Source organism: Volvox carteri (assembly GCF_000143455.1).
Source record: "Volvox carteri f. nagariensis unplaced genomic scaffold VOLCAscaffold_28, whole genome shotgun sequence".
NCBI lineage: Eukaryota > Viridiplantae > Chlorophyta > Chlorophyceae > Chlamydomonadales > Volvocaceae > Volvox > Volvox carteri.
Window position 1 is genome coordinate 1184702 of NW_003307571.1, and position 20687 is coordinate 1205388.

Below are 20687 nucleotides of genomic sequence, written 5' to 3' on the forward strand. Positions count from 1 at the left end.
ATTTCCCTTTCCTTGGGCAGATGTGTCGAAATTTGGTTGCACCATACGATACAAGTGGATCCCTTCCCCCCTCCCGCCTCCTCCATGCTCCTCCTCCTCCCTCCTCCTTTCCAACCCTCCGTTCGCTTTTAGGAGTTTCGGAAGCTGATTGCCGAGGGTCAAGTGATGTTGCCCAGGTGGGGTGGGGTGGTTGGTTGGGGGGAAGGGGTGAAGCGATGGCGGGGTTCAGGCGGCCATCAGGGTCCTTATCCTGGTGGTGAAGGCACAAGACGCGCAGGCTCTGGTGCGGCACTGGCGGCCTGATGTGCAACCCGCCTCCTCCTCCTCCTCCTCCTCCTCCTCCTCCTGCTCCCCCCAATCGAAAGATCACCGTGGCGGCCGGCCGCGACAACCATGCGTGCAGACGTGTGGGAAAGACTATGTCTCAGTGCCCATGGCTGCCTGGCCAGCCAGGATTTACGCAAGTCAGTCGGCCAGTCAGTCAGTCAGTCAGTCAGTCAGTCAGTCACTTAGCTAGCTAGCAAAGATGGCGGAGCCCCCACCATCAGCAGGAGTCCGGTTGCCCATACGCCTTTCCCCCTTTCCCCCTGGTTTCCTGGACACACTGGCACGTAGCGGCTGGCACGTATGGAGACCTGGGGAAAAACACACCTGTGGGAGTGGGGACACCGGCAGCCTCATATACTTGGCCCCGATTGTTGTTAACCCCCAACTGCTCCCTCGCGCACCACCCCCGACCGCCTGACCCCTCGGATCCCCCCGCCCGTGTGTGCGTATGTATGTATGTGTGTGCGTGGATGGATGGATGTACGTGGGCGTATGTACTTATGTGGATGTGCTTGTGTGTTGTTATATCTCCCGCCGCGGTTTTGCAGTGTGTTTGCGTTCTTCCTTGCACAGGACGTCCTTCAGGAGCGCCGGCTCATTTGAAACAAGTACCCAACCAACATGGCAACCAACTAACCAACTATGGGCCTGAAGGGAACTAACTTAAGAACCGACCACGGATACCGCATAAGCGACCTTCCATACGCATGTACGACACATCTTTCAACTGTACTGCACCTCGCTAGTTAGGCGGAAGGAAGAGATAAAGAGAGGGAGGGAGGGAGGGAGGGAGGGAGGGTGAAGGAGAGAGCTGGAGGGAGGGAGGGTGAAGGAGAGAGCTGGAGGGAGAGAGGGAGGGGGAAAGAAAGGGAGGGAGAGGAAAGAGGGGGAGAGGGGGAGAGGGGGGAGGGAGAGAGAGAGGGAGAGAAAGAGAGAGAGAGGGAGGGGAGAGAGAGAGAGGGAGAAGGGGTGCGCTGTTACTCAGCAGAGCTACACCGTCGGCCGGCATGTGTGGAAGCGCACCCGCACAGACGCCACATGCTTTCATAAAGGCTCGTAGTACTTACTGCTAGATAGTGCGAGTTAAGGTCGTTGACATGCCGAGCAAGAAAGGCCACGTGCATGGATCAGTTGACAGGTCTAGTATGTGTATATGTGTGTGTGCGCGTATGTATGTCAGTATGATAGGAAATGACACATGCAAGCAGCAAAACGCTCTTAAGTAACATAACCTCAACCTCTCCGTATTTAATGAAACCACCTGCGTGCTATGTCCCGGGCTCACTGTAACACCTACCACTGCTGCGTACTATCTTTGTATGCATTTTTGGTGTGTCCCTAGGTGCGCGTTTCTGGTTATGGTTTTATGTAGAGCATTTATTATGAGCGCTGAAGGATTGCGTGATTTGAGAACAGGGCCCGAAGGGGTGAAGGAGGATGCGAATTTGTGTGAGCGCGAGAGAGGAGTGGGAACTCGGTAGACGGCGCAGTACGGTGTGCTGTTCTTGCCGTATTATCATCATCGCCATCGTCATCATCATAAACATCATTAACAGCAGCAGTACCAGTAGCAGCTGTGGCAGCAACAGCAGCTAATCGTGTGTGTTTAGGGCCGTAACGGTGATGTGGGTCACATGCGGTCAAGGGTCGCTGGGGTCGTAGCTGTTGGGAACCGCTTCTCTTCGGCTAACTCGCTGTCCCGTCTGTCCTTTCCGGTCCCGGTGGACGGCTCGCGACAACAGATTGTGACGTGACCTGTGACATAACGGCGTTGGGCTTAGGGGGGAGTGACCTCTAGTTCATCCCGCGTGTGTTTCTGGATATTGTGTACGTACGTATGTATATATATGTGCATATGTTCTGCGTCTCATAAAGCGAGCGCGTCTACCCAGCGAGGACACATCTACACCTCTTTAAATCAGGGTTTTCGTTGAGCTTTGCCTTATCGCTTTGGGGTTGTACGCGCGAAGAGGTCCCTGCAGGCAGGAAAGAGTGTCCTTGCTTCCACCGAGGGAGGGGGTGAGGCGGCGGCGGTGGCTACCGAGTGCGGCTCTGCTTGCGTACGCTGTAGATTAGGGCAGAAGCCGCAACGGAAACCTGTCAGTACGCTCTGACGCTATGAACTCGCGAAATTACTCTTTCCGTCGCACTCCTGCGACTTACTCTAGCCCTGTACGGTCCAGCCGTACGCACCAACGACATTCAACCGAGTACGCTCTCGGCAAACACGCAGAAACCCTTGGTTTTCTTTCGTTTCACTTAGAAAATCTGTACAGTATTCACCCTTGGCTACTTGAACTTGTATTATTCGTTGGGAAGTGAAAGAAAGAGAGCGTCAAGAGTGCGTGGGTGCGGGGGCTGCATGCTGGCAGCTCACCAGGAGCTAAGTGTGCAGTTCCCGGGGGCTCCACAGGATCCAAATGGCTCGCACAGACATACATGCAGATGTGTGTGCTACACACTGCTCGGTTGCGTTACCCAGAGAGGTGTAACGAGCCCATGCGAGCCAGAGGCCCAAGAGCCTAAGAGAAACAAATAAGAGTAAGAGATATATATAGTACAACGCAAAAAGTTCCAGTACCCAAGCAAAATACACACGGGAAAGAAGGACACTCAGTCAACTATGACCACATGTGTAGAGATGAGCGTGCAAGCCAAATATTATGTACCAGGCGGGCCAGTTTTGAATGCATACATGCATGCATACATACATGCATACATGAATGCATACATACATGCATACATACATATACCGCGCGGGCTACAATCCTCCCCCTGCGGTATTCTAGAGGGCCTAGGAGCTGTGTGTCATGGCAATCGGGGTTGTGCGTGGTCCCTTCTCTTTAATTGGTTACTTCTCCCTTGGACCAGCCCAGGATGGGAGAGGTAGAGGGGGACAGTTGTCGTAAGGAGGTTGCAAGACGTCTTGTGGTTTCTAGCCCGCTACGCGTTTCGTTCTTGGAGGAATTGTTATTGGCTTGTTAGGTGTATCAGGCGCCCTCCCCTGCCTAGGCTGCCCTAGACGTCTTTTTTCGTTTTTTGGATTTCCTGAGAGCCCGTCGTGTTTTCACTACAGCGCCGTCCCCGGACGGAGGTGCTGCGGAGCGGCTGCGTTGTGTGTTGGCAGTCTGAGTCGGGGTCGGGAGCACACAAGACTAACCGACTTGTGCTCTGTGTGCTCCCGACCCTTGCGCTGTGTTTCGCTATCTGGCGCTGCATTATAATGCATACTAATTAGTTGTCTGGTGCTGCGCTAGTTGTCTGGTGGTGCGTTAGTTGTCTGGTGCTGCGTTAGTTGTCTGGTGGTGCGTTAGTTGTCTGGCGTTAGTTGTCTGGTGGTGCGTTAGTTGTCTGGCGTTAGTTGTCTGGTGGTGCGTTAGTTGTCTGGCGTTAGTTGTCTGGTGGTGCGTTAGTTGTCTGGTGGTGCGTTAGTTGTCTGGTGCTGCGTTAGTTGTCTGGTGGTGCCTGGCCTTTTTTTCAGCCATGCCAGCTTTGATAGCACCATGTGCCGCCAGCACCATAGCCGTCTATAGACGGCGCTTTTTCGTGTGCACGCCTTCTAGCGATCCGAGGGCAGCAGTGTAAGCCCCTTGGCCGCCCCGTTTCCCGCTATGGGCCTGTTTCTGTCCGGCGTTTCGAAGGGTGCCCTCATTACAGAAAAAGTTGTGAAGGCTTTATATTGGACATAACTGCAGTTATATATATCGACTCTTGTCGGCCACTGATCGGTCTGCTGTATGTAGCCGCCAGCTGAAAAGCCCCAGCTCCAGCCCCCAGACAGACACACATGGGGAAAATCCAAACTAGGTATCGTATGCAGGAATGTGAAGTCCTACGCATACGGCTCCATTTCCTGTTTGTATGTTGACCCCACCGCCCGGCTCCGCACCCGCATTGGCAGCTGCTGCAGGGAGAGCAATAGCAGTGGTAGCAGCAGTAGTAGCACCAGCAGCAGCAGGGATGGAGAAGTGGAGGGGAAGCAGGAAGAGCAGCTGACCTTGAAGGCCCGTGGTAACCACGGTCTTCACAGTTCATTGAAATTCAGAATGTAACGAAACGCCTGCAAGGGATGTTGTCATCTGACGCATCACCCGCCCCTTCCCCACCATTTCAAACATACAGATAGACACAGACCGTCTTGCTTACCGTCTGACGGTGTACATGTCTGGCTGGACACCTAGGCGTGTGTATCTGTCTGTGTCTGTCTGTATGTTTGGTGTGATGGGGAAGCGTTAAGCAAAGAATCCCCGTGGCGAAATATAAGCCTTGGCCGCTGAGCAAGCGGGCGGGAAGGAGGTGCTCCCCATATCACAACATTTATTCAGCGAATTGTAAGCTTATGCAGTCTAGGCTTTGCTCTAGGGTATTGGCGGCGAACAGAGCGCGCAAGGGACGGCGTTATGTCCCTGCTGGGAGGAGCGAGTATGTCCCTGCTGCGGCACTGATAACCATATTGGGATGAGAAGCACGTCTTGCTGAGCTGTCCGGTGTACGGCGATATCAGATCTGATATGGGTTTCCCACGCGTTAAGGATATGAAGGACGAGCTATGAAGCGGGAACCTGAACGCCTGGTGAAAATGCTGGATATGGTCCCACCGCAACTTTGTCGTTCCCTTTGGTCGATTAGCCTCCTTTATCACTTGCTTTGTCTGAAGTGCGAGGTAGGAGGGTGCTTATAGGCGATCTGGCAACCCTTGAGACCTCGGCTCGTATTAGGGTGGTTTGCAGGTACGGGGTACACAACCCCACGACCATGTAGCACACACACACACACAGATACACACAGACGTAAACACGTCTCCACAATACCAAAATAGATACATCCATTCGTTAACAAACGCTCCCAGTTCATACCTACCGACCCACGGGTCATACGACTCCTTTGGGCACACCCCAACCTGTGGGTGACCGATACGTACAGGTACGAGGGTCACGAGGGTCACGAGGGTCACGAGGGTCAAATTCGACCGATGCCCAGTCCGTGGCTGACCCACGGGTAACTAGGTGTTTTGGATTGGCTATTTTGCCGACCCAAGTTATCAAAGTCAGACCCCCGGTGCCGTCACGAAAGGTCCGGTGCCGTCAGCAGTGCCCAATTTGAGACTCAGACTGGACTGCCCAGGAGGAGCCTGCGACGGCGGAATCCCGTCACCGCCGCCGCCGTCACCGTCGTCACCACCGCCGCCGCCGCCAGGCCTCAATTGTACATCGATGTCCTCTGGTCTCAACGATCCCTGAACTCTAACAAGGTGACCGCCCTGCTGAATGACACCTCCCAACCCACCGCCCATCAGGTCAGTGGGGGGTGAAAACCCAAACAGTTGTTTGCCGGCAGCGACGGAGACCTCCCGATCCGTACCGCCACCATCACCGCCGCCGCCCTGCGGCAGGACAGCAGGTGCTGCTGCTACAGCTCCATGCGGCGGGGGTGAACTCGCCGCCGCCGCCGCTGCCGCCGCTTCGGCTCCAGCTCCAGCAGCCCATGGTGGCGAGTACGGAACAGCCTCCTGAAGGCCGTACAAGAGCCGTACATGTGCCGGCGGGGTCCGCTGTCGTTGCTGCTGCTGCTGCCTGCCTGCTAAGGCCGGCGGTGCTGTCCCGTCTTGCGGTTTTGCGATGGAGCCGCCGCCAACACCACCCGGAAAGGCCCCATGGGCCCCCGCTCGAGGCCACGTCGCCCCTCCTCCCGCCAAAGCGTGGCCAGGCTGTGCCGACCCCCCGCCCTGAATGCCAGTGCCACCGCCGCCCCCAACCCCCCCACCACTGCCAGCAACTACTTGGCCATAACCATGAACCTGCTGCTGCTGCGGCGGCGGCAGCGCTACCGCTTGAAACCCTGCCGCCGGCACCGCCGGAAACCAGCTGCTAGTACTGCACCCTGCCGTACCCATCGTACCCCCACCGCCGCCATCCCCCGCTGCAGTACTCGCATCCCCATGAAGCGCTGCCGCCGCCGCCATTCCCGGTGCCGCCGCTGCCGCTCCCGGTGCTGCTGCCGCCGCCGCCGCCGCCGGTCCCAACCCGTTCAAACCCGACATCCCGCCCGTCACGAACGGCCACTCCAGGGAGGGCGAGCCCGAGGCGCCGCCTTCGCTGCCGCTGCTAAGACCGCTGACTGCGGATCCCAGCAGGTTTCGGAGCACATCGTGGACCTCCTCCAGCTGCGGCCGCTCCTCCAGAGGCTTACGTAAGCACCGCCCCGCCAGGTCTGCATAAGCCGCGGGGCAATGCTGCGGGAAGGAGGGGTAGCCGGCGGCGTGGATGTAGTGCTTGACGCCCCGTACACGCTGGTAGCAGGGCCGGCCGTGCCACATCTCCCAGAGGATGACACCCAGGGCTGTGGTTGTTGAGGTGGTTGTAGTCGTTGTGGTTGAGGTGGTTGTAGTGGTGTGGTTGTAGCCGTTGTGGTTGAGGTGGTTGTGGATTAAGAAGAAGTCAAGTCCCCGAGGGAACCGGGGGGGGAGGGAGAGGGCGTAGGGGAAGCGAGGTGTGCGAGTGAGGATGTAAAAGGAGTGAGAGTACAGAGATAAAAAAGAGAGGGGCGAAGAGAGAGAGAGAGAGAGAGAGAGAGACGGAGAGAGACACACACAGAAACCCCGACTGCGACCAGGAAGACGCGTAACAATAGAGTAACACCCAATTACACACAATCCCCTCCATCACTTACTCAATCACTTTTCCCCCACAACCCCCCCCCCCTCGCCTCACCGTACAAGTCCGAGGCCTTGGTGAGGTTGCCGTGCTGTCGTACCTCCGGACCTGTCGGGAAGTTACACATGATGGGACGTGAGGAGGAAGGGGAGGGGTGGGTGAGGGTAATGGAAACCCAAACAATCGCCATATCGTCGCGTCTATCCAGAATCCATGTCTTGACGAGCTCTCGACTTCCCACTGCTAGCTTCATCAGCTGCAATGAGCCACATGTGGCAATGCCGCACCAGGCTACATCACGAATTTAACTGCTCCATTACCCATGCACTCCATCACTCCCTCCTTCACTCCCTCCTTCACTCCCTCCTTCACTCCCTCCTTCACTCCCTCCTTCACTCCCTCCTTCACTCACTCCATCACTCACTCCATCACTCACTCCATCACTCACTCCATCACTCACTCGCATAAAATGGGGTCCCTGTTCGGTTGTTATCCACACTCGTCTGGCAGGGGTCCATCTTGGCACTGAGACCGAAATCCGCCAGCTTGGCGACGTAGAGGCCGGGCCGTGATGCGCTGGCCTTGAGCAGGATGTTGCCTGATTAGGATTACAAAGCCAACACGTGAATGACCAGAGCAGGATGCAAAAACAGGAAACCGAAGCGGAAAACAAAATTGGGGAACATGGACATCATTAAAACTGGAAATAAAAAAGGAAATAAAACAGGAAAATATACGAGAAAAATAAAACAGGAAAGGAGAATAAAAAATGCAGGGAGAAACAGCGAGTTGGAGGAAAAGCATAAGAGGCGGCGGCGGCGGAGAGAGGACAAGGATCTTAATTAGGATCCGGGAAGCTTCCAGGTGATACTAATCAGGCACGGCCCATCCTTCCCTCCCCTCCCCTCCCCCAACCTACCGGGCGTCAAATCCCCGTGTACGATATTCTTTTTATGAAGGTGTTGCAATCCGCGGACCACATCCAACATAAGCCGTAAGATCATGGGCTGCATGAGATTAGGAAGACGGGAGGCGGGTGGGGGTGGGGGTGGCTGAGAAAGAAGAGTTATAATGACACTCGAGTGGGGGGGAGGATCGCAAGCGAGGGAGGTGGGGAAAGGAACGAAACGCGCCGGTTACAGCGCCACACGGCACGGGGCAATGCAGGCATACGGGGTGGGATTCAGAGGGGTTCGTCAATTGGTGGTGGGGGGCGGGGGGGGGGGAGAAAGAGAAGCGAAACGCCCAGCAACACAATCCGTTTCCCCCGACAACACCTTTCCAAATTACCCTTCCTCCCCCCCCATCTTGCCGCCCAGAGTTCCCCATCCCCCTTTCCCCTCCTCCACAAACATACACACAAACGCACAAACACACACACGCACATCCACGTGCGCACACGCACCATGTTGGGCTGTCCGTCTGACAACTGGAACATGCGGTTTTCCAGCGCCACTCGGAGAGATCCCACCTCGCAAAACTCCTGGGGGTTATGACACGCGTGGGAGGACGTGTGTATGTATGTATGTATGTATATGTGTGGGTGGAGGGTGTTTAGAGAAGGGGAAAGCTCGGCAGTTGACCCCGGAGAACGGGCATACATACATACATACATACATACATACGTGCACCACGAACACACGAACCTGGATGAGGTACAGCTTCCACATCCTAGGTGCCGTACTCCCCGAACTCTGATCACTCAAGCCGCTACGACGACGTGCCGGGACGTGTCCCAACCCGGGGGCCGCCACGGCTCCCTCGGGGGAGGGCCCTATGCCCAGCAGCGTCGAACTAGGTGTGTCCTGACTGCTGTCATGAGGAGCCGCAGGCCTTATGTCGTACGAATACGTCGTTACGACATTGGCGTGCTGGATGTTGGCGGCGATAGCCGCCTCCGTCATGGCGCGCGCTTGGAGCCGCTGATCCCCGGCTGTACGATCCTGAAATTCAATCACTTTGACTGCGACGTCGATGCCGCGCCACGTGCCTGTTGGTTAGTGTTGGTTAGTGGGGTTCGTTATCAAACGGCGTGATACGGCTAGAAGTACGGTCTGTTTTTTGTAGTGATATATTGCGACGGACGTGTCGTGCGCTTCACCGACATTTGCCAATTCATTTGCCAATTCAAATTTACCCCCCCAAACACACAAAAACACACACACAGAGAAACACATACACACACCATTTCTCCCCTTCCCCTCCCCTTCCCTCCCCTCCCCAATGACCCCCCCTCGAGGTATCACCCACCGCGGTACACAGTCGCAAAGCCCCCGCTGCCCAACGCGTCGTGGATGGTGAGATGCTTATCCTCAATCTCCCTGCGAGATTGCGATTGCGATTGTGACGTAGTGGTTATGGTGGTGGTGATGGAAAACGTCGTTGGGGAAATGAATGCTTTGGGGGGAACATCCCGCTCATTTCCCCAGCATGAGCCCCGAGCCCCGAGTCCCGACCCAGAGGAAGCGGGTAACCCTCTTTAATGAAACATTTGGATGTGCACACACCTGGATGTGATCAGGAGCCGACGTGGAGCGTTGCAAAATACTCATTAAAAGCGTCGTCGTCGTGATGATGGCTACCCATCACCACCACCCTACCCGCCCCCCCCTACCCGCCCCCCCCTACCCGGCCCCCCCTACCCGGCCCCCCCTACCCGGCCCCCCCTACCCGGGGCCCGGGGGCCGGCCCCCCCTACCCCCCACCCCCCCCTACCCGGCCCCCCCTCTACCCCCAGTGCCCACCTTGCAAAGTCCAGGATGAGCTGATGCAGCTCCACGTGCAGCGGGGGGGGGGCCGGGAGGGTGTCCGACTCGGCCTCCGCGGCCTTCACCTGCACACGGTTGGAGGTTGGAGGTGAAGGGGGCCCAGGTGGAGGAGGTGGGGGAAAGACGAACCACGAACGAGTGGGGGAGGTAGAGGTGTCTGGTGTGCAGGTGGGAGAAGGGGGAGAGGTGGGGAGGATATCCACCCCAGTTACCCTACAAACCATATCTCACGCACGCACACAAACACACACACACACACGGCTAAGGAAAGCTCCTTTTACCCCGGTCTCCAAGATCTGACAGACTAAAGAGATTTGTAACTGCCACAACGAACATCAACAACTGTCAACTGTAATCCCCTCCCATCGTCTCATGCAGCCGTGTTCCATCCGTCTTTTCCCCCCCCCTTCAAGAACCCCTCGCAGAGAAAGAGGAGGAGGGGAAAAAAGAGAGAAACCCACCAGAAGGTTGCTGGCACGACCGCCTCCGCCTCCGCCCCCGCCTCCGCCATGTCCGTCCGTCATTCCGCTGCCCGCGTCTTCCGAACGAGGCGTGTTGTTGGAGCTGGCGCCGCCGTACAGAGCAGCGGCGGCGGCAGCCGCCGCCGCCGCCGCCGCTGCGCCCTTGCTTTGTCCATCCGGATTCTTCGGACTTGTGGATGGTACCTCAGGACTGTTCTCCTCCCCCCGTCGCGATGACGACTCAGCATCCACGCCGTCACGACGGCGACGGCGGTACAGGTATACGACAGCCGCCGCCGCCGCCACCGCAAGGCCGACAACAAGCGGTACAGCAATGGCGAGCACCAATGCGCCGCTGACTCCGCCACGATCTGAGGCGGCGGCGGGGGGGGTGCCGTGCACCAGCCCCGCTGGTGGCGGCAGCGGAGACATCCTGGCGGTGCCGTATATGTTGGGCCCGAGTAGAGCGTCGTACGCGATGTTGAACGAGGAGTCGGCCAAGAGTGAGTCACTGAGCGTCATGCTGAAGCCCGATAGGAAGACAATCGAGGCGCTGTGAGCGCCAATGGAGTTGGCCTACGGGTCAGGCGGCAGTCGCGACACGCAGTGGGCGGGTTAGGAGCTACCCGGGGAAAAGAAAGGGGTAATATCGGGGGGGAGGGAGAAGGGGGGTAAAACACATCCCAACGAAGTCGGAGGCCGGAGGGGTTAAGGGTTATAGGTGGGCTGAAAGCTCAGTACCGTATAAATGGAGGGGTATGAACATTGTTTAATAGAAAATTTAATTTAGGATCGCTCCCATCTGCATCCGCCAGCCACACAACCGTACAATGCATGCTTCCGTACACGCGCATCCGTGCAAACCGAAATCCACGAAACACCCCACGCGTTCAACCACTACCCCTCTGAACCCTCCCTTTTCCCCCAACATACTAAGACATACACACATACATACAGATGCACATACTTCGATGGAGGAGTTAATCGCCGGCCAGCGGTACACCCCGCCCGCCACGTCCGCCAGCATGCGGTACTCCTCGTACGGCAGTACGACGGTGCACTCGTGAATGAGCAGCGACGAGCCGTTCGACCGAACCACGGGCCACAAGGGCAGGGTCATTTGCGCAGGGTCGCCCAAGGAGTACGACCTTTGCTGACTGGGCATATTGATCAAAGTCAAATTCCTGTGTCGGGGTTTGGGTTTGAAAGGAATGGGGCAGTATTTAGGGTTTGTTTAAGGTTTTTTGGGTTTATTTTTAATTGGAAAATCGCGTCGCATACAATACGACCCAAACATGACACGCCCTAGCTGCCTCCCCCCCCCTTAGGGTAATTAACCGCTAAAGCCGCTGGAATCCCCCGTCCCAGTCTTCTCTTCAGCAACCACAAATCCAAATCCAAAACTCAAATCTATAAAACCCAAATCCAAACCCATTCCAGACTCCCTCGCCCACTTCCACAAGGCCCTCCCTTAAACACCCCCAAATACAATTCGTTGCGGGCCTGTACGGCACCCCCATGGCCCGACTTTCATAAGGCCCACCTGAACGTGAGTGTAGCTCCCTCAGCGAGGGTGATGAAGTGAGGAAGCAAATTGAAATTTAGCCATGTGATGCCCGCCCTGGAGTCAAGGTTTGAGGTAGGGCATGTGTTTCAGTTCTTTCCAGTCAATTCATGTTTTAGGGTTTAGGGCTTTTTAGTTTGTTTTCTTCATGCTACGGGTCATATTAAATAAATTATATTATATTAAATCTTGGCCCCTGCGCATTAAATCTTATAATAGGTTTTAGGCCCCAAGCAGCTTTACGGCATAAGCCCTAAAACCCACACAAACGAGATATCACCATCATCATAACATGTCCTCCCTGCGTTTGTGTTTGTGCGGAAATTGTAACTTGTGAAGCCATTGGTTGGTTGGTTGGTTACGGACCTCTCCCTGATTGTCCGCCACTACGTCTGGAACAATTATTATTGTTATGATTATGATTATACTAGTCGCCATCGTACGTCAGATTTAACACTCTTATGCCGCATTGATACGCCCTAAAAACAAAACAATAACAGGTGAAGAACGGTAAGAATAATTTTTACTTTACACTTTTTTGGCAGAATATCAGAGGCAAACCCAAAAAAGCCAAATTTCCTGGTCTCCCTCCAAAGAAAGAGACACATACAGATGCCGTACACCAATCTGAAGCTGAATATCGCCCTACTTCACATAATCATACACACGCACCTGCTGTACGAACCGCTGATGGTGATGTTGCACGGTATGTTGTACCCCGCGTACGGCCATTTCGTACCATCCAGCGATATGTTGGTGAATAGGTAGACGTAGGTTGTGGTGGTGGTGTACGACGAACAAGTAGCCACCTGGGCCAGAGCCAGTACGTTCTGCACGGGCCCAACACATACAGACGTACATGCACACAGTGTCAGGTCACCACCACCTTCATTCTCACCTTCGTACTTCAAAAACGTACGATCACAAACTTAACCCAAGAGGAGAACAAAACTGCCGAGGTCAGGAGAACGGGATTTCTCCTACAGGTGTACGGGAGATTTACGTACACCGACAGACAGACATACAGACAAACAGACACACATGCATGCTCCACGACACCCCTCACCTGGAGATCGCTGTGCGTCCACACCGGTACGGCAGTCGTGGCTGCAGGGATCTTTAATTCGTACAGCGGTACGCCCGCGCCGCGAGCCATCAGCGTCACGTTAACCGTCGAGTTCACATCGGGTACGAGGCTGGTATTGCGGTACAACATGCCGTACGCGTCCAACTCCTTAAACTCCAGGGAAGCGCCTCTGCTCTCGCTCAACTGTGCTTCCACAGCGAAGAGCAAAAGAGCCATACAAAGTGCATCAGCGCAGAAGAACAAAAAGGCATACGTTAAAAATACGATTTAATACTCATCACTCTCTCCGGGGGGGCATTTACCAGCGAGAAGGGGGTTCGGATTTTTAGGGGTTCGGAGCGCAAAAGGAATCGAGTTAAGGGATCGAGAAATGTTAGCAAAACCACCTAGAAATTATGAAGCTGAAGGGAAATCCGCACCGCACCATCCGCGCACCATCTGAGCCTGAGTGAAACCACGGTGTCCTCTCTGCCATCCTCCCCCTTGCACTTTCCCCCGTTCACCCCGCTACAAAACCCTGCCTCTCGTCCCACTATCGTACCTTTACGTTGTACACCCCGACCTTAAAAGGCGCTGCCTGTGACAAAATAGGCTCCACAGTCGAGGTGACGAATACAGCCCAGGCCCACATGTGAACTGTACGGTGTACGATACAAGGGTTAGGAAGGAGCATCGCCGTCATCGCGTACGGCAGAAGAGAAAGTTCGAGGTACGAGAGGGTATAATCCAAATGGAAAGTATTACGGCACGGCGCTAGGTCAGGAAGCCACGATATCGAGTGTGCACATCTTTCCCCCTTCCTCCCTTGGTCTCCCCTCCCCCCTCCCTCCCCTCCCACACCTCCCCCTCCTCCATTGCCCAACACGGAAGAAAAAAACATTTCCTAGGTGTTTTCATGTCCCCACCTGCCTTCGATCGGGTGTGTTACTACAAAATTCCCCTCCGTGTTCTCTACTTTTTTTTGCTTTTTTAACCGTTCACCCTAACCGTTTTTATTTCTCCTGCAATAATGTTTTACTGTGTCCAACTGCGCTTTGGCAGCATTTGGTGCCGTACGATGGCCCCACCGAGGGCCATCACTCGGTTCGTACAACCGTACCGGGCTGATTGGATGGCTGACTGATTGAAATACTACATTTTAATGAAATTTGACAACTTATAGAAAGAGGTAAAGAATCGTGAAACGGGTAACTCTTCACTTCGTAAAAAAAACACATACACGCACTCGCAGATACGTACACATGCACTTGGAACTGTGGCCTGGGACATCCAATCACATTCATCTGATGATGAGAGGAGAATGTAATTACATCACCTCATTTCGTCCCCGAACTGGACATTCGTATCCGTATCCGGATGTGTCAGGCCGCACCCCCCCCCCCCGGCTGCCATCTCTTCCCTCCATCAGCCCCGGGTTGGACTAGAAAGGATAAAAGTGCAGCAAACAGCAACAAACCCTCGCCCGCAACACGCGCCGCCCTCCTGTGCCGTACACTTACTAACGTCGTACGAGTACGATATGATGTCGCAACCGGTAACGACCAATTGAGTCAACGGCCTGTACAGCAAATTTACACGGGGTTGGAAAACGGTCAACTACTTTGGCAGTGGCAGCAGCACCAGCAGCAGCCGTAATAGCAGCACAAGCACTACCAGGTTGGGTTTAGCACTAGCAGGATAAGTATATACCTAGCCCGAAAAATAAGTAATGCCATATCAAGCTGCATATCGGCAAAGGCTTAACGACTGGTCTGCAGGCCTTCTTAAGCACCCGCCCATTCCCCAAGGCGAAATCTGTACCGTACTCACCACCCAACACAATTTTTTACACACACACACACGCCAGCGTTTCCCACGACACCCATGCAGCGGCGGATACCCCTCCCCCAAACTCCGGCAACACCCCCCCCCCGCCATCTTACTTAAAACCCCCGTTCCCCCCCCCCGCCCACTCGCGTCTCCAAATCCCTCCCCCCGGGTCACCTTCACTCACTTGCTAGGCACGACTGGCCGCTTGAAGTCGAAGAACCAGAGGAATGGCGCCACAAAGCCCAACGCAGTGTACGGCACAGGCGCGTACCCAAACACCATGCCCGTATTAACAAAGGTTAGGTTCGTTAGCGACAGCACCACATCCTCATCTAGATATACACCGCTGACCAGATCCTGCGCAGGCGTTTTCGGTTGGCAGTTAACGGTTATTCCTTAATCGTTGTTGAGGGCCCGGGAAATGAACCAATACAACTAAAAAGAAGAATTTTAGAAACTCGAACTTTTTGTCCTAAATTTTCCATCTAACCCACACGTCCCAAAAATTATGCAACGCGACTTTACCCAAGTCGGCTCGGTCTCAGATTGAAAACAGAACAAATAAACCGACGAGTCCAAATACAACGTGCCTCCGTCGACGTCTCCATCCCATACACACATACACAGTCTTCTACTTGCCTGCAGGTCCAGCACTGGCTCCCACGCACTCAGTGCAGCGGCGTTCCGAGCAAAATTGCTACTGCTGCCGCCGCCGCCGCTACTGCCATTGCTACTGCCGGCGCCCACGATTGAGAGATTGCGGAGCAAGGTCACACCTTGAGCTGCCCACAACGGGCTAGACATGACCAAATCATGTACAACAACAAAAGTCACGGAGCCATTGCCGTACGACCCTGCCAATGCCAGCGCGTTGTACAGGTCCACGTCCGTGAATACCGTGACGGTGGTTTCGGAGAGGCCTGTACGACTATCCGAAACCACTGATGTTGCAGGGGGTCTCCGGCAGGTTATGGTACAGTTGGTCACGTTGATTCCGATTTGCTTCCATTGCCGTACAAACACGTCGCCACTTGTGTTAATCTACGGTGGTGGACCGGGGAAGGGAAGGGGGAGAGGGTATGCCGTACGAACCCACAACATGGCGACACTAAACCCCAATCCATGCTCGATTCACTTCTCATATTTTTCATGGCCGTGACAGTATTCATACACACATCCATCCATCCATCCATCCATACATACACGGTAAGCTCACCACTGAGAAATTTGTGGACCGCGTGTCCGCGATCCATTGCTGGTATTGCGAGAGCGTCCGGCAGTCTGTTTCGAGTACGACATCCGTTAAGGTCAGGGAGGCGGTGGGTTGCACAGACACCGCGAGCAGGAGCTGCGCCATAACTGCTGACGGTCTCACTAAACACACGCCCGTGAGAGCTGCGGTTGACACCTCAACCCCGGCGCCTGCATGCGAGCGGTAATGGACATGACATGGTCGATGAAAGCGCAAGATGGCCAGAAGCTACCTTGCATGGCGCTTACCAGGCTGTAAAAGCAGCACGGGGTAAGATTTGAAAGCGAAGTCGAGGACAGGCCGGGGGCCGTCACGCGGAGGCTCAAACCGCCGGAACCCATCGAGGATGATAGGTGCGCCAGTGGAGGTGCTGACGCATGGCTGCAAAGCAGACAGGTTCTTCTGCAGGCCTTTTAGCATGTTCGTGCAGTCCACAGCTTGTCCGCTTGCTTGCCGATTTCCAGGCTTCCAGCCCCCAAAGCAAGTCAGGAGCACGAGCTGGCAGTACAACTGACATAGCTGCAAGCTACGCGGCTTACTGGCCCGCATCTTGTGCTAGACTGTTTATAGCAAAATCATTATGCTGAAGGTTGAAAGTTTTTCCGTCGGCATCGTGTCAAGAAAAGCACACCTCCAAATCCTTACGACAGTATATCGGAAGGGAAACAGTGGCACGATAAGGGGGCTCAAAAGTCCACCAGCATTAAACAACAACTTGACTTTATTCACAGAATTTTGCCTTGTTTGTGATTGTGTCACACGTACATCACATGTCTATATAAATGACAAATAAATCTTGTCCCTAGTTGAGAAAGCCATTAACCTTCGCCCTAGAAAGCTTAGCCGTACACGGCGTACTGACCGACCCATACAACGGACGAATGTATTGCTATTGCAGCCATCTTTGCAGCCTGTAGATGATACTGCAAGGAAATTTCACATTTTGCTTGTGCATTTGTACACGAACGCTTGCTTGGGGATTTAAGAAAAGTTTTTGAGGGGGCAGCCCTGGTCACCGTGGCTTGGGGAAAAGCCCATTCGGCATTCGCTTTGGACGAAAGCTGGTCATTCTTTGCAAAAAGCAACACCCATTTCAGTATAACGCAATTCTATCAGACTAAATAGGGCGTTTCCAAGCGCGCTGAACTCTCGACACGACGACGGCCATTTGTTTTGTGACACAAACGTAAACCGATGGCACACGGTTCATTTCCTACCGGTCCCTGGTCGCTTTCCATTTCATCCATAACCTGCGCGCTCCTCGTTGTGCTCCTCATTGCGTGACTCAGGCAATGCTAGTCATGAAACGAGCACAAACTAATAAACGAAAACTCGCCTGTCTTTTTGGGCGAGGCCCCGGGCGCGAAGCGCCATTCGGGGGGCCGAGCCCCCCGGGTTCACTGCTGTCAGTCAGTCAGTCAGTCAGTCAGTGGCAGTTACATATCTCGCCCCGCAAAAGATAGCATTTGAATGCTATATGCATACTACATTCAACGGCCAAAGGAGACATTCCAGATAAATCGGAGCGCGAAAGATAGCTTTCCATGGCTGCGAGGTAAACATAAATTTACATATCACGCTCCGCAAAAGGTTTAATATGGAAGCTATAAGCATTCTATAACGAAATGCCAAAGGAGAAATTGCAGATAAATCGGAGCGCGAAGATAGCTTTCCAGGGGTGCGAGTTTGACAAACAGTTACATATCTCGCTCCGCAAAAGATTGCATGTAGAAGCTATATGCATTCTACATTCACCGGCCAAAGGAGACATTCCAGATAAATCGGAGCGCGACAAAGATGGCTTTCCATGGCTGCGAGGTAAACATAAATTTACATATCACGCTCCGCAAAAGGTTTAATATGGAAGCTATAAGCATTCTATAACGAAATGCCAAAGGAGAAATTGCAGATAAATCGGAGCGCGAAGATAGCTTTCCAGGGGTGCGAGTTTGACAAACAGTTACATATCTCGCTCCGCAAAAGATTGCATGTAGAAGCTATATGCATTCTACATTCACCGGCCAAAGGAGACATTCCAGATAAATCGGAGCGCGACAAAGATGGCTTTCCATGGCTGCGGGTAAACATAAATTTACATATCACGCTCCGCAAAAGGTTTAATATGGAAGCTATAAGCATTCTATAACGAAATGCCAAAGGAGAAATTGCAGATAAATCGGAGCGCGAAGATAGCTTTCCAGGGGTGCGAGTTTGACAAACAGTTACATATCTCGCTCCGCAAAAGATTGCATGTAGAAGCTATATGCATCTACATTCAACCTGCCAAAGGAGACATTCCAGATAAATCGCAGCGCGACAAAGATGGCTTGCCATGGCCCAGGTCGGGCCGTTGCGCAGGCGGAGGTGCCAGCCCCCGCAGCGGGCCATGTCGGCAGCCCCCATCCGCCGGCCGCCTTGCCGCCCGCGTCCCCGCCGGCGGCGGCGGCCCCGGACCCGCCGATCCGCCGCGGCTGCGGCCGGCCCCCCAGCCGAGGGCGCGTAGGAGGGCCGGGCCGCCCCGGTCGGGCCGTTGCGCAGGCGGAGGTGCCAGCCCCCGCAGCGGGCCATGTCGGCAGCCCCCATCCGCCGGCCGCCTTGCCGCCCGTGTCCCCGCCGGCGGCGGCGGCCCCGGACCCGCCGATCCGCCGCGGCCGCGGCCGGCCCCCCAGCCGAGGGCGCGTAGGAGGGCCGGGCCGCCCCGGTCGGGCCGTTGCGCAGGCGGAGGTGCCAGCCCCCGCAGCGGGCCATGTCGGCACCGGTCGGGCCGTTGCGCAGGCGGAGGTGCCAGCTGTTGTTCATAACAACAAGTGTGTGCCCTAAACATAACGGCGTTCATGTGCTTGCAGTCTTATGCCGTACATACGGGCTGCAAGTGGCTGCACCGGGGCCTCGCCCCTTTTCGGCTTTGAAAAGCCGCCCCCCTAGTCCTTGGCGCTTTCCTATACCTTCACAACCGCCGCGCTTACCCGCAAAATCTCGGTATGCCTCGTCCCGATTGAGATGTCGAATTCATCCTGTGGCATCTTCAGCTGCTCGTAAAACTCTGCCCAGAAGCGGCGCGGCCACGTTTCCATCGCACGCAGCCATCCCTTTCTAGGCTTTAATCACCCGAACCTCCGCCCTCACCAAACTGCATTGGACATATAAGGCATTTTTGTGTTTTGCGCATAGTGCGCAGCAGGCAGCACCTCCGATACCTTTTGAAGGGTATTACTTAAAGGGTACTACTTAAGCAACGTCTCACCGTCTGGAAAGGACCGCAGGAGGGGAAGGCATTGAAGGAAGTCGAGGCTGGATCGCTGGGCGCGCTGTATGTGCAACATCTCTCTATGTCCAAAATGCCAAACATTTTCTTATCCTCCCCTAGACTGTAACAATCGCATCTCCCCTAGATTTCCTTCCAGTAGGGATGGCCTCCAAACATGCTTCTATAATCACGTGGAATGGTGCCCTTCTTTTGCTCACGTTGCCTGGAGACATTGTACTTGCAGCCCTCTTGCAGCGCTGGAGCGGGCGCTACCTCCGACGACGTTTCGGCCCACGGGTCAGGTGCAGTAATGGAAGCAGGGAACTACTGCTCTACTTACTTCTTATATTCATGCAGAACATGTTCTCCTTAGCGGTTTAATGAGAGTTTAGTCTGCTCGCAGCGGTCTGGAGATCCGGTCAAGTCGTATGTGCGCACGTACTTGTCGTAAAAAATCCCGAGGAGGTCGCACAGCAGTTCCGTCCCTTCCGCGATGTAGTAGCGCCGAATTTCTGTTCTGAGTTCTGGCCGGTATCAAGGAACTTTGCAGTAGCTTCATGTTGCTTGCAGAGCAAAATACGCGCGAGCCGCAAAGCCGTGTCGGATCGAACAGCTTCCACTCGGCTCACATGGGATATATCAATTTTAATCCGGAGTTGAAGCCGTATTTGAACAACATGGATCTGTTCGCTTTCGAGCTTTCTGTTGTCATCCTCGTACATGCGGTCTTCCTCAAATCTACCGCGACTTTTTCTCTATCCTCTCCTTGCTTTCCGGATCAGAGAAGACTAATTCCTCAGGAGTCTATGAAATATACCGCGATTTAGAAATTTGTCATCGCAAACCTTGTGCACAGCAACGTGGACACCTTGTACTTAAGCTAAAGGTCGTCCCGTCCTTCGAGATACAAAAAGCGGAAGGCAATTATGGCCGATGGAAATGTCAGAAATGCTAGTACGCCATTTTCCCCCGCGGGGACTATGTGACCGGCCGGTTTCACATAGTCAATAGAACCTATTAGAAGCACCGCATGGCCTCAAATATTGTTGGCTCGGTTCAGTGGTTGATCGACGGGGAACTTTGCTGCCGTTTAGATTGTGAAAAAGGGCTGAAGCTTCAGTTTAAGCAAAGTCCTGTGCTTAAAGCAGAATCCAATGCAATCTGCCGGGCGGCAGGCACGGCTCGAAAAATCACTCGAAATCCGGGGGGATTTTCCCTGCGCGCAAACCGAGCAGGACTGGTTGCCAGCGGGTGATCACAACCGGCACCCACACACCCCGCATACAGTGACCATGAAGTACATTAACAACAGTCGTTCTTCATGATTGGTTCAGTGCTGGCGTGGCGACCTGCATGCTGAGATCTCTGTGTGGGACATCCCCTGTTTGCACTCTATAAGGCATCTCTGGGATGATGCCCCGGGAAGGACTTGCATACTTTGCTGCCCTGGATGCCGCACTTGGAGGTTCGGCTAGTTCGGTTTCATAAGTAGGCCTCTGATATTGCGCCGCGCTCGCAA

At 54.6% G+C, this 20687-nt stretch overlaps 2 protein-coding genes across 2 annotated transcripts in view; one reads left to right on the top strand and one right to left on the bottom strand.

Annotated features, from left to right (window-relative positions):
• Nucleotides 1-930, top strand: part of VOLCADRAFT_118065 (uncharacterized protein) — a gene marked incomplete at both ends in the record, with an annotated part of 3863 nt that extends 2933 nt beyond the window's left edge. Inside the window, 2 exons of the mRNA XM_002952171.1 lie at nt 133-176; nt 876-930. Coding sequence (XP_002952217.1) covers nt 133-176; nt 876-930 — 99 coding nt within the window. The remainder of the gene's footprint in view (nt 1-132; nt 177-875) is intronic.
• A 4444-nt stretch (nt 931-5374) lies between these two features.
• On the bottom strand, nt 5375-16470 carry VOLCADRAFT_92905 (uncharacterized protein; the record flags this gene model as incomplete). Its single annotated transcript, XM_002952248.1, has 19 exons — nt 5375-6666; nt 7038-7088; nt 7441-7578; nt 7900-7987; nt 8386-8463; nt 8627-8970; nt 9231-9301; nt 9725-9813; nt 10210-10785; nt 11177-11393; nt 11753-11830; nt 12446-12603; nt 12840-13043; nt 13402-13496; nt 14360-14418; nt 14854-15064; nt 15446-15710; nt 15886-16091; nt 16170-16470. The coding sequence occupies 19 exons, from the start codon at nt 16468-16470 to the stop codon at nt 5375-5377; spliced, it is 4521 nt and encodes a 1506-aa protein (XP_002952294.1).
• Nucleotides 16471-20687: the final 4217 nt, after the last annotated feature.